This window comes from Colossoma macropomum, unplaced genomic scaffold, assembly GCF_904425465.1.
Source record: "Colossoma macropomum unplaced genomic scaffold, Colossoma_macropomum, whole genome shotgun sequence".
Taxonomy (NCBI): Eukaryota; Metazoa; Chordata; class Actinopteri; order Characiformes; family Serrasalmidae; genus Colossoma; species Colossoma macropomum.
In genome coordinates this window covers 30,906,091-30,919,885 of record NW_023494798.1, presented here as the reverse complement: position 1 = coordinate 30,919,885, position 13,795 = coordinate 30,906,091, and the positions used below count along the sequence as shown (strand labels likewise).

The 13,795-nt window shown below is 37.6% G+C and overlaps 1 protein-coding gene across 1 annotated transcript in view; it reads right to left on the bottom strand.

Annotated features, from left to right (window-relative positions):
• The window catches only part of cngb1a (cyclic nucleotide gated channel subunit beta 1a), a 65,162-nt gene that overhangs the window by 43,011 nt on the left and 8,356 nt on the right, over positions 1-13,795 (bottom strand). Inside the window, exons 6-12 of the mRNA XM_036584800.1 lie at positions 12,129-12,228; positions 8,422-8,446; positions 8,093-8,177; positions 7,627-7,754; positions 6,532-6,592; positions 5,919-5,985; positions 2,895-2,919 (exon numbers count right to left, since the gene is read on the bottom strand). Of these exons, the coding sequence (XP_036440693.1) occupies positions 2,895-2,919; positions 5,919-5,985; positions 6,532-6,592; positions 7,627-7,754; positions 8,093-8,177; positions 8,422-8,446; positions 12,129-12,228 (491 nt within the window). The remainder of the gene's footprint in view (positions 1-2,894; positions 2,920-5,918; positions 5,986-6,531; positions 6,593-7,626; positions 7,755-8,092; positions 8,178-8,421; positions 8,447-12,128; positions 12,229-13,795) is intronic.

Genomic DNA, 13,795 nt, shown 5'->3' with positions numbered 1-13,795 from the left:
TTAGTTCTTGTTGTCAGTTTATAGCTTTTTGAGTGAAAAACATCACCAGTATGTATTTTTGCTTATGACTTTAGTGGCATACTACTTGAAGGAAGAGGCGAAATCTGCCACTTGAGCATGCATGGCTGCTACGCGATGTAGCATGAACAGCAAGGCAGAAGCTTTGTGTGAGGCTGTTGTTTTTACCATAGACATACAAACATATCAATGGTAAGCCACCAATTTTTTTTAAAGAAATTTTTAATCTTACTTTGTTTTCCAAAATAAAATACAGCCAATCTGATCAGTGTATATTTGGGGAATGGCATATCTGTAGCAATGTAATTGCAGTAATGTGTCCACACTGTGCAGCCCTACTGTGTGCGTGTATGTGTGTGGCTGATTTAATCTCTCTCCCTGTCTCTCTCTCTCTCCCTCTCTCTGCAGATATGTCACTCTCCCAGTCTTCCCCTCCTTATGTTTAAGGGGTTTTCACATCCTTCTCCCCTGAAACAGAAGGAGAAGAGGAGCTGAGTTAGAGTTTGTCTCAATACTCAAACACCTCCACCCAACACACTTCCTCATACCACAACAGCTCTCAGGCCCAGTCTTGAGGAGACAATGCCCTGCACATTATCAGCAAGTTTAGGTGCCCCTGGACAAATGACACTTTTTTATTTAGTCTAATCATAAATAAGTGAACACATCCTCTACAGAGAACACACTTCTGTACATTTTAATGTACAACTACTGCTTATTTGCTGAATTTAACATATCACTCTCTTGAGATTATAAGGTTCTATCTGACACTTTTGTCCAAATTGAGTTATTCACATATTCTTATTTGTGACAAAGTATTAAAATTGTGTGAAGTGTTTTTAAAGTTTTATGTATTTTTGGATTCTTTATCCAGAAAACAAAAAGGTCAAATTCTAACTTAGTTCTATGAGGTTCTATCTCTGAGCCAATCAGCACTTCTAATACACACAAGAGGACCAATCAGGTTCTGTTTCTTTGTCACGTCGTCGCACTGCTCAGTAACGTGGGAAAAGTTTATAAAACTTCATGAAACATGAAAATGTGTTACTAAAACTCGAAAAGTCGCAGAATTTCAATTTTTATAAACGTTAAGCCTTAAAGGTAATTACATAGTAAACATTTGAATAGATGGAGTCTTAATTATAACATAAACATTAATTTCATTCATTCATCTATTTTTCTTCTTTCTCTCAGAATGAGACATTTTGGCTCATTAGAGTCACATTTCTGATATAAAACAAAATCTCACACCACCTTTATACTGACCTGCTACACTTACTCACTGGGACAGTTTATTACAGTAGCTGGTTTCTGTCTGACCTAAAGGACACTTAAACTAATGGTTTCTACTTAAAACTGACCTCTGCACTGGACAAAATATTTAGCACTGACCTTTATACTTAATCTATCAATCAAGGCTTTTTTGACTAAGAAAAAGATGATTTGTCTTAAAACAAGAATCAGTGTTATAAAAAGTAAACACATACTAAAAATAAATGCCATAACGTCATAGAAAGCATGAAATTTAAGTTTCTGATAATGTAGACACTCTGTTAGAACACTAAATTAATGTTTTAAGAAAATTACGAGTGAACTGTTTGTGTTCCTTGAAAATTCATGTTTGCTTCTTTTCATGTTTCGCCAGATAGAACCTTATAATTCCAAGCAGAAAGTGAGTTCTTAGGATTAGAAGGTTCTGTCTGCATTTGACCTGTTCCAAAAAACTCATTTTTTGTATTGTACATTTAGAATACATTTAGGGTGTCTGTCATTTTCATGTATTTAAAGTGGCGTGTTCTACATATCAGTTCTGCTATTCGGAATCCAAAATCTTTGAAGCTCAATGTCTCAAAACTGCTCAGAACGCAGACAGAACCTTATAATCCCAAGGGGACGATATTGGAGAAAAAGCATAAAATGTGGCACATCTTATATTTTATGTTTTTTTCCCAAAATATGTCAAACAAAAGTAGAAAATTAAGAAAAAAATATACATTGTGCTCTAAAATTAGGAGAAAAAATGTCATATTTGCATTTGTTCCCTGTCGAGGATGTGTTAATATATTTTCACTAAAAAAAAAATCAACAAAATATGTCACTTGACCCAGGGCGTTCAAACTTTTGCATACGACTGTATATCCAAATCGTTTCCATTTTCTACGTACATAACTGTGTGAAGCAAAACCATCCCTATGTGTTATTTAGCAAAATAAAAGCAGAAAGACCTCCATGCTCTATTTTATGTGTTGTCTGTGTCGATTTGGACAAACACATGCAGAGAGCGAAGACACATTTACTAATTAGCTATCTGATGAGCATCTGAACGCAGCATAAGTGTGCTGGAGCTGCTAAAACAAACACATGCAGAGCCCACAGGAGCGGGATTGAGAGCCACTGTCCTTCCATTTAGAAATTTAGCTGCTAAATGTCTGAATTAGCTCACCTACACTAAATTAGACAGTCTAATCTGCCTCACTCACATCTTCAAAATTTAAAATTCAAACTCAATCCCCAGAAACAAACAACGTTTCTGTCAGACATCCATGTTCCAATCTCTACTACACTATTAATACTAGAGTGCACCGTATTTTTACTAAGAATCAGAGTCACTGAAGCTGCCTAGTGGTGAGAGGTTGTAGCTGCAACACTGCCATCACTAACACTCAATGGACTAAAATATATTTGTCTAATCTGTGAGTTCTCCATTGATTTACCTAAACAAAGACAAATCCAACAGATTCAGGTGATATTAAAATGTAGAGATTCACAAATAAATTTTCCTGCAATCGGTCAACTATTAGCATTCGTCAATACCAGGTTCTTTAGATCTGTGTGAGGGTGTGGTGGTAAAAGAAAGGTAGAATGTTGAAACTTACTGCTCTGAACAGCATCTGAGGTTTCCTGTGAAGAGAAGCCATTCAAACAAATTAAAATCTACACATACTGCACTGTCACAGATGATGTAAAGGCTTTATAATGGTCAACGGGGCTAATCTAGCCCTGTCTTTTGTAGTCTATGTATAAGAACAAATGAAATGGTTAAACATGCTGACTGATGTCTAAGACTTTTTGAAAAAGTTTTGGCTTAAAACATATTTATTTAAAACCATTCACAGTGGAGAGGTAAATGTAGCGCGCTGTAAAGGAAAATACTCCCCCCAAAAATACTTTTTTCAGATATAAAACTCAGAAGACATGCGTAGGTTCACTGGTGGTTTTGGATAGAAAATAAAACATATGTATTTGTGACCCCTGGTTCCTGTCACCACCACTGTAAAGAAATCAGTGTGGTTAAGTTTCTCTACAGTGGACTATTTCACATCGAACTGCTCTGACCACTGAGTGGTCAGCAACTGAATTATGCAGAAATTTTGAAAAATTGGTGCATTTATCCTTTAAGCACTACACAGATATAGTGAGTAGTGAGTATATATTCACTAAAAACCTCTTCAATACACAGAGACCAGGTTTGAATAATGCTTTACTTTGTAAACACATCCTGATTGTGGCCTGTCTGATAAATGTGAGACTAGAAAATAATGAAACATTTGTGAACTTTTGAGGGTCCTAAGTGATGTCCTACTTGGGGACCCCTACCCAGCCCAGTCATATTCTTTTCTATGCAAAATAAAATGAGAAAAAAGTCTAAAGTAAACCAGAAACAACTATCCTGTAAATTGTTTAGACAACTGTACTGACTATAAAAATAAAATAAATACAAAAAATATATAAAACTATATAAAAATACAAATAAAATAAATTTTGCTGTGGGTTTAAGTGATGCGTGCATTATCTTTCCCTTTTTACTGAAATAAATAAATCAATTATGTATTTTCCACTAACATCATGATTAAGACAAAAAAAAATGTAATAATTAAAAGCTACCAACCAAACAAGCAAATAAAACTTTCTCGTGGGGCCCTGTGGTGGCTCGGGGGGAGGTCTCCTAAATGACTGCTTGTTCTGCTTACAGCAAGAAAAGGCTGTACATAAAAAACTGCACACATCCATGTACCCTCTAATCTAACAATGCTCCAGTTTCCCCCTTCATTCTTCATTTATTTCTGTTTTTGCTGTGCCTTGCATCCTTTTAATATGTTGTCTAGTGCCACTTTTTTTATCGTTGTTTCCTTTTATTTTCTATTGTATTTTATTATTTTTGTCATAACAATAACAGCAGAAAAAGAAGCTGTGCTCCACTAAATCACTAAAATTCTGAGTGGCCAAAGCTGTAAAAACAGTGATTGTCAGTGGGTTTTTATCTAGACTTACGCATTCTAATGAATTTTTCTGAACTACTTTTAAAAGCTCAAGTTTTTGAATAAGGAAAGGTATGAAATGTAATATTTTTACACTGTGCATAGGACTTGATTTGAGGGAGGATGTGAGGGAATGCAATGTCCCACCGGTAAAAATAATAGACAAAAAATATTTCCCCTTTCCATCCTCCTTGAATTAATGTGGTATCACTGTAGAGCTCTATTATTGATATTCTCATTTCATCCATATGTGAGATTTCCACCCCACAGCATTTATGAATGCCAAATAAACAAGTAATATCATGGCACAACATGAACACACCTACAGAAGAGGTGATTACGTAGAACCACATGCTTTCACTTTTCATTGGTTATGCTGCCATTGGTACAGAGCAAGCGCCCGCTGTCAGGGTTGCCAGGTTCGCAGCTCTCCTGGCAAATTAGGCTAGTTTGAAAATGCTGGGAGAAAACAATAAGCTTCAGGTGCTGGTTGTCGGCTTTTAAGCAAACCTTGGGCTGATTTTTGCTGTACCTGGCAACCCTGCCATAGGGAACACTTAAACATACAGCAAGATCTGTAAAATTTAAGAAGAAAAACAGGAATGATAATCAGCATAAAACAGCAAGAGACGTTTGAAATTAATAATAAATCAAATTGCGTTTATAGTCTTCAGGGATTATCTTAATATTTTAAGTAAATAAAAGGTAAAACAGTAACATGAAAATGCGACACTGTCAGCTACAACTCCAGGATGAGAACTGCTGCAGTGTTACTAATGTTACGGTGGTGTGTGTTAACATCATGCCTGATATTTTAAATGTCGTCATTGCTGCGGAGAGGTTTGTTAGGGGGAATAAAATGCTGATTAAAGAACTAACAGGTCACCTCATTCCCATGACTGTTCCCATATGAAAAAAATATACTGCAAATGTACTTATCAAATATATTTTTGCAATGTATAAAATTGGCCAAAAAATACATGTTATATATTTTTAAAATGCATTTAATTTTATTTTATTTTTTTTCAATTGTATGTGGTTTTAACAAAGTTTACAGATGTGACTAAATGGTACTGACTTCTGTGTTTTGCATTGTTCTTTGCATTAACCATGTATGTATGCAGTAAGACACTCATACACAATGTATTTCAAATAAATGAGATATTAAGTCATAACTGCATTTTCACAGAGTATCAATACCTACAACGCTCTCTTTTGTCATGTTAAAGGTTCATTTGCTAATACTTTAAATTAAGATACTGGAATACAAATTAATTTCAAAAGGTATCAAAACAGTAAAGTGCATTAGACAGTATTCTGGCTATTTTCACACATTTTCAGATGTATCTGAAAAATACATTTACACAAATTTATGTTTGCATGGTACATTTCTGTGTGTAATATTTTCCCAAACGTTTTAAATTACATGTATTTTAAAATAAATTTGGTTAACATGACAATATATTCTGAAATACATATTAGTGTTTAGAATGAATTGCGATTTAACATTTATTTCAATATTCATTTCATATGTCCATATTGGTCAACTGAACCCACCATCCCACCCCCCTGATTTTTTTCCAACTTGTCCCCTGATGCAGTAGGTGGATGTTATCTGGAGAAGTGGTTTTATCCTCTTACCTCTTTTGATTTCAGAACAGGCTGTGGCACAATGCGACTGAGTCCCTGCACAATCCAGCCAACCATGCTTGGAAATGAAAGAAAAGCAGCATGCTGATTTATGGATATAAATGCAGTTTGCATTATATAACCTGTACCCTGCAAACCCACGACAAACAGCTTGTGAAAAGTGGGAGAAACTCATTGTGCTTATCATGCCTAAGCAATAAGGCTGAAGCAGTAAGCAGTAAGCATTATGGTTACAGTTGAGCAAAAGCAACACTGACAGCCAAGCTTGTGGGTCTTTGTTGGGCAAATTCTACTGAAAAGCATTAAATCAGTTGAGCAGTGAAGCACTATCCCTTCACTTCCTCTTTTTTTGACCATTAGTGGGCGATGCTTTCATGCGGACTACCTTTGCCATCTAGTTATTCGGTTTAATTATGCATTTAAGTAGCTTTGCGTCTTTGACAGCAGCATAGCGGTGCCCTAGAGAAAAGCTGTCAGACTGACACCTACTTGGTTTCTCCTTCCACACTTGAATGCCATCAAGCACACAAAAACTCAGTTAATGCTTTATAATAGATTCTCTTTCCTAGAAGAACATATGTTGAGCAGGTTTAAGTGGACCTACGTTGTGCCTCCTCTGGTCCCGTCTTCTGCTTTGGGTGGCTCTGCTGGCGAAGGTGCAGGTGCTAAACAAAACATCATAAGACAGAGTAAGATTTCTTGAACATCTTGTACGGAGAGAATGCAGCAGGAGCTTGGTTCACATATAAAGAATAGGGATGTGAAAATGCGACAGTCGGTCTTATGATTTAACTGCATTGATTCTGGAATGTTCAAATCCAGAATGTTCGAGTCCAGAGTTAACTGTAGAAATAACTGAGAAAAAAATGCACTTAGGCCCAAATAAAGTCAGGCGATTTTCAAAACTACAGACAAAATTTGGTTTCTTTTTTTGTGTTCCATTGTCTTTATTCCACAACAGTGTAAATAGCTCCTTCGGACACTATATTAAAAAAATACTTTTAAAAATAATTCTGAATTGTATGAAAAATAACCCAATTAAAATTGTAGAGGAATTTCAGATTATGTTGCATTGAATCGTTCCCTAAAGAATCTAATCAAACAGCTGTGATATTATATACAGTATGTACACTGTTGCTGTCATCGGATCAAAATTGTCTACAGTTGTATGTTTTTGCGCATCCCTGGTCAAACGACATGTTTTGTTGATTTTCTAAGTGTAAGTAAGTGAACACATCATCTACAGAGAACTGATTTCTGTACACTTCAATGCACGGTTACTGTTTATTGCTGAATTTAACATATTGGAAACAAAACTGACCTGTGCAAAAGTTACAGCACATTTTATGTTTTACGTTGTATTTTTCCAATATGTTAAACTAACATTTGTATATTTAAGTGTGTTCTCTGTACAGGACGTTTTACTTTGTTTTCACTTAGAAAATCCACAAGATGTGCCATTTGACCCTGGGATGTTCAAATTATTGCAAACAGCTATATCTCAATTTTTCCTTTTTCTACATGCTCTGAAAAATGTAAGCTTCTTTTCAGATTGTGTGAACAATTCATGATGAACAGACAAACAGAAACTCCAGAATCACATGGAAAAAACACATTTCTTCACATTAACTTCTCCTGAAAAGTTACTATTACAGAGGAGAGTTTTATTCCGACAGCAATGATGTATAAGTGTACATACCTGGTGCCGGTGCTGGTGGTGGAGGCGGTTCTGGGGCAGGAGTTTCCTTCTTAGGAGGTTCTGGGCTGTGCACTGGAGAAGGCTGGGGAACCACCTTCTCCAAACCATGCTTTATCCAATCCATCACCCTGAGAGAGAAAGACAGGACTGTTATTTATTAATCTTTACGTCTAATGGAGCTCTTTTTGCTCTTTTTTGATTGTGTTCCTCACTGTATGCTGCTCTTGATATACTTCTTGATTATTTTGATTTTTTCAACTAGAGCTTATTTTATAGTGCTTTAGTGACATATTTACTTCTAATATATCTTTGCATACTATGTTATTGTAATTTTATAATATGATACATACTGTCCTTTACAAGATAATATATGGTACATTTTTGTATGTGACATTAAACTTGAATTGAGGCAAACACATGAACAGGGAGATAAAATGAGTGAATAAGTGATGAACAGGAGTAGAACCTTGGAGTTAAGGCCTTGCCATCTGCATCAGGCTCTTCATCAGAAACTACCTCCACCACAGGGATTTGTGGGAGAGGCTCAGCATCTGGGTGGAGAGAGCAGCACAAAAACCTCTTCACATGATCATTATACACCTGGTAGCCCATCTGTTTTTGCAGTTAGTGTTAGCAATTCATCAACGGTCACTAACTGTTTATGCTTTCAGCATTTGATGAAATATCAGAATGTTCATCATTGTGTAACCTTTCATAGAACCAAAAAAGGGTGTCCTTCTAAAATTAAACGAAAACGTTCCTCATTACATGCAGTCATTTAAAGAAAAGACGTACCTGCTAGGTCTTTAGCATCATGCACCTGGGGAAAAAAGAACATCCACAGCAAGTCAGCAAGATTTCTAAGTTGTGCATTATAGTAGACGTTCCTGAAACAAGTGTAGCTTCATTTAGCCTGTAAAAATGGCCTGTTTTCGCTTTCCAGTCTTTCACTTGTACATTTAAGTCGTCCTAAAACTGAATACGAACCAGTACAGTACTGTGCAAAAGTTGGAAACTACCCTTCAGTTATATAATTTCCACTTAAACGATCATTAAGAACAAACAATTTAATTTTCAGCATCAGGAAAAAAGCAGAAACATTTGTTTAATAGAAAATTCTTTTAAGTCTTTTCAAAGAAATCTGCAGGGATATTTTTCCACACCAAAGTTCAGTCTTAGAAGTGGGTTTTGCATTTTCTGCTTCTCACCATCCAAATAACCCAAACACATTCAGTGATGTTGAGGTCTGGACTCTGGGGTGGTCAGTCCATTGTTCAGCTTCTTTGCTTGATGTGTCCGTCTCCTTTTCTCAGTGAGGCTCTTCTTGACAGCTACAAATCCTTTCAGACCCATAGACAGAAACACCTGTGGATGTTTTCAGATCTGAAGCAGCTTGATTTTCTCCTCTCTCTCAAAGATGAAAGCTTTTAGTGCTGCTTATCTGATGGGGGCAGTTTTGGTGTCTACCACGTCTTCCAGGTGGTTGTTAGGAGCCCCATTTTCTCTATTTTCATTGTTTGAACACTCATGTTTCATCACATACTTTTCCCTTGTCTTTCTCCTTCCTTATGCAAGTGGACCATTTTATATCTAATGTCCTCAGAAATATCTCCTGGAAATGAGTAACTTGGACTTAATGGCTATTAATGACTGGAAATTAAATGAATGAAAGGTGGTTTCTGACTTTTGCACAGTACTTTTTCAGCTTTTAAACATCACTGAAGTCATAACAGTGTCATCCATGCGTTTACTGCTCTCTTACTGCCATGTGAGAGCTGCTTTCCAGGAGACACTTTAGGTCAGTTTAAGACAAGAAACCCTCACTTACCCACAAATACCATATCATTTAAATGCATTCAATCATCAAATCCAGTCAGGCAGGCCTGGAGTGCTTTGCTCTGATGATGGGGCGGTTTGGCCTAAAACTCACCCAAAGCAATCTCAACAAGGGTGTGCTCTCAGTAATCAACACATGATGGGACCAGCAGGAAAATCTCAGCGCTGCGTTCAGGATTGACATACGTGGGCTAACCTTCACACTCGCAAATTAATCTGCCCTGCAAGGTGTTCCAGAGGTGAAATCAGCTCCTCAAGTCCCTCTGTAATTAACACTAACAGCACCTAACATCATCATAGATCTCCGTGGGCTGATCAGTGACAACACACCCCATCAGAGACTCAAGCAAAGCCAGGAGAGAAGCTTGGGCCAGTTTAGTTCCACCCAGCGAGATCCACCAGGGCTGTGGTGTTTCTGTACCAAGTTACTTCACCTAACATTAAAGGGAAAGTTCCATGAAAAATCAAATTTAGATAATTTTACCCTTATCTCAAATGTAGTTGATCAGCCAAGACGTGCTCGGTGTCTTAAGTTTGATTCATTAGTAGTGGACTAAACCAGGCTAACATAGCTAACAAGTAATTAAAGCTTATATTAAGGCAATAAGCCACGACAGGCCGCGCGTTACTGTGATTTTATCACGGGAAGGGTGTACTTAAATTCCCCTCCTTGTGATAAAATCGCAGTAACTCACAGCCTCAAGTGACTTATTGCTTTTATAAAACAGCAGCCAACATAAAATATGATAAAATACACAATTCTCAAAAATAATTTAAGTTATTATTAGTAATAATACACATAAGCAAGTATTCCACCAAGCAGTGTAGTTCCTTTAGAATATAGTATCGTTGCCAAGCAACCATGGACCGCTGAATGAGGACAACATTCAGCCACCCATCGCTGTACACTGTGAATTTTTTGTTGTATAACAATGCACATATGATAACACAGCACTGTTTAATGCAAAAACATTTGCTTTATAAGTACTTTTTGGTCACCAAATTACCACCACAGGTTTTTTTTAGCACTAATCCGGCGGCGCCCCTCTGCTTGTGCTGGGGCCGAATCTCAAATAGCTCCCTGCTCCCTAAATAGTGCACTACATAGGAATTTAAATACTGGATCCTGCAGCCCAACAGAGCAAAATACAGCTAAGAAACAGTCATTTGGGACTCAGACACATCCACACTCGATAAATGATGCACTATTTGGCTGTAGAGGCTAGAATTTCTAAACTTTCATAGCTAGAACACTATTTAGGGAGTACAGAACCATTTAGGATTCAGCCTGGGTTTGACGTGACTTCTGACTGAAACATGAACATTTAAAGTGTGTAATCCATTCAAGTGACATTTTTCAGACTTTTATACTGACGTGTTACAGTCAATCATACCGTAAGTACTTTAATTCAAGCCTGTGATATTATTGATGGAGTTGTTTAGGTTGTTGGCTCTTTTAGTCTGTTAGCAGGCTGACCAGCCTAGTTCTAGCTAAGAACGCAAATTACGGGTTCTTACGTAATCAATGTATTCGATGGTCCATGTGAGCAGCATGAGAGTCAAATATTATTCCATTAACAGCACAAGGGCCTTTATCGTGCCGTGGCGCAGTAATACACAATTCAGTTGTTGTGAGGTGGTCATAGGTATAAGTATATTTTGGATTTTACAACGGCTTCAAATGTGGCTCAGCCAATCAGATCGGACCGGAACTATCAGATTGATAATCACCAATAAATACCATGCCAAAATCAGCACACTGGCCTCAATCCGTGTGGAGTTTTTAAGTAATTTTCTAACAGACTTGCTTCTGTGGTTTCTGACACTTCATGACATACAGTTATGTATAACTGCATAGCTTATCAGCCATCTTGAAGCCTGAATTTGACCATATCAGTATGTGAATAGGCATGCAGTTTGCACAGTGCTAATTGGTGAGGGATTATGATGTATTCATGCCAACTGAGCATTAAGACCTTCCTACTTCCCACCTCAAAGTGTTAATGCAAATGCAGCTGTTTGAGGTCCAAACTTTCAGAACTGCACTCACTAGATGTAGGCTATTCACTGTTAACCGTCTATTGCATGTATTATGAGAGCAACGTTTAAAAAATGTTTGATTCATTTTTTTGCATAAAATGGATCTGATCCCATTACTTGTTAGCTATGTTAGCATTGTAGCTCCAGTATAAAACATCAGAAATAAACTTGCCTTGGCTGATCCACTACATTTGGGGGGAGACTGTACATTCGATTTTTCTGTCAAAAGATTATTACAGAGTTTGTATCAACAGAGAGTCTAAACTACTTCACCTCTTTATTTGGAGTGGATCTCCTGGAATTAAGATAGGATCAGCACTTAGCATTTTCTGCTAGCATTTTTTTGCTAATGTACTTACAGCAGGCTTCACCTGTACCTCTGGTACCTCTTTTGGAGCCTGAACAGAAATGCCACATCAATTAAAGGATTAAAACCTTTTTCTCATAATCTTTCACCAAAATATAATCCTTTTTGCCCTGCCTCCTAAGCATCTTCTGAGTTTGGATTCTGTCACCAAAGAGTGGGGTACAACAACATGAACCTCTGCTTTGCTGTCAGTGGGCCCACTATACTCTTGCTATCTGGGTACATGTTAAAATGTCTCTCTCGTGTTAATGAACCGTACCTCAGTGACCTCCTGCGAGTCTGTTTGCTGTTTGTACTTGTCATCAGGTTGAGGAACCACCTTGCCCAAGCCCTGCACAATCCAGTTTATCACTCCGGCCCTGAGAGTGAGGAGAGAAAATCACTCTGTAAGGCGGCGAGTAGACAGTAAGGTGTTCACTATGTGAACACTAGGAGGCAGCAGCAGACTGGCAAAGCGATTCTGTGGCAGGCAAGCAAAGGTTTCTGCAAATGTTCTCCAGCTCCAGTCCTGTAATTCTACCTTTACTACACAGTTTTGCATGTTCCTGCTCTAACACAGTGGTTCTCAATCTGGAGGTTGTGGGATGGGTATTAGAAATGAAGCAGGTCTATATATTTTATTTCTTCTGAAATCAAAGGTATTTGGTGAGTGTGTCCCCCTTTGCTGCAGTAACAGACTTTACTCTTCGGGGAAAACATTGCTGTCAGGATCTGTTTGCATTCAGCCAGACAAGCACTAGTGAGGTCAGGTACTGATGTTGGATGATCAGGTCAGGATCACTCCAACTCATCCCAATGGTATTGGCTGGAGCCCCATCACTCCAGAGAATGCAGTTACACAGCTCCACAGCCCACTGCTGGGCGGCTTATACCCCTCTAGCTGATGCTTGGCATTGGACATGGCGGAATAAAGCTCATGTGCAGCTGCTCCAGAGCTTCCCATTCTATTGGTCTCTGCTTTTCTACACAGATGGTACAACCAACTGAACAAGTACACACTTAAAAAAGATGGTTCTTCAAGGGTTCTTTAGTAAGGAAAATGGTTCTATATAGAACAATAAACACTCAAAGAACCCTCTGCATAATTAAAAAAATGTGTTGTATATGGTTCTATATAGCGCCTTTTTAAAAACGGTTCTGTATAGCACCAAAAAGCGTTCTGCTTTACACCGTAGTAATAGAACAACCCTTTTTGGTGCTATACAGAACCCCTTACAAAAAGGTTCTATACAGCACTATCTTCAGCACATTCTTCGCCACACTTTAATCATGCCAAGGGTTCTTTGAGTGTTCATTGTTCTATATAGAACCATTTTCTTTACTAAAGAACCCTCTAAGAGCCATCATTTTAAGTATGTGATTGAATTCAACCATTAGAAGGGCTGTCTGGACACTTTTGACACACAGCATATTTTTGAGAATATCTCTGTCATAAAATCTCCCACATCAATAATACACAGTATCACTATAATATAAAACAGAAAGTGACTGACTTTAAATGTCTCTAACTTGCATGGCATTGAGCAGAAGCACTTAGCCAAGCAGATAAACTAGAAGCTAACTTTGCTATACACTAAGCTAACTAAGCTGCAAAGCATACAAAATGTTATACATATTACTTCACTCAGGATGACTCAGAATGATTTGTAAATTAGCTCTCAGATATTTCAAAAATATTCCAATACATTCTACTCAAAGTCAAACCAGATAGATGTTTTGTTCATTAATGGTCAGCAGTGGAATGTTCTTTTAGGTATTTGGTGCATTTCTGGAGCGGTTATGGCTCAAGAAGAATGAGAACCACTGGAGCACAGGACTGGAATTGGAGAACAATGGCCTAAGCATTAGCATCGAGTAAGTGAGATCAGGTCTTTTGTCCTGTGTGTTATTGCCTTTTTCCTAGCATGACTAGATAATATCTTCCAG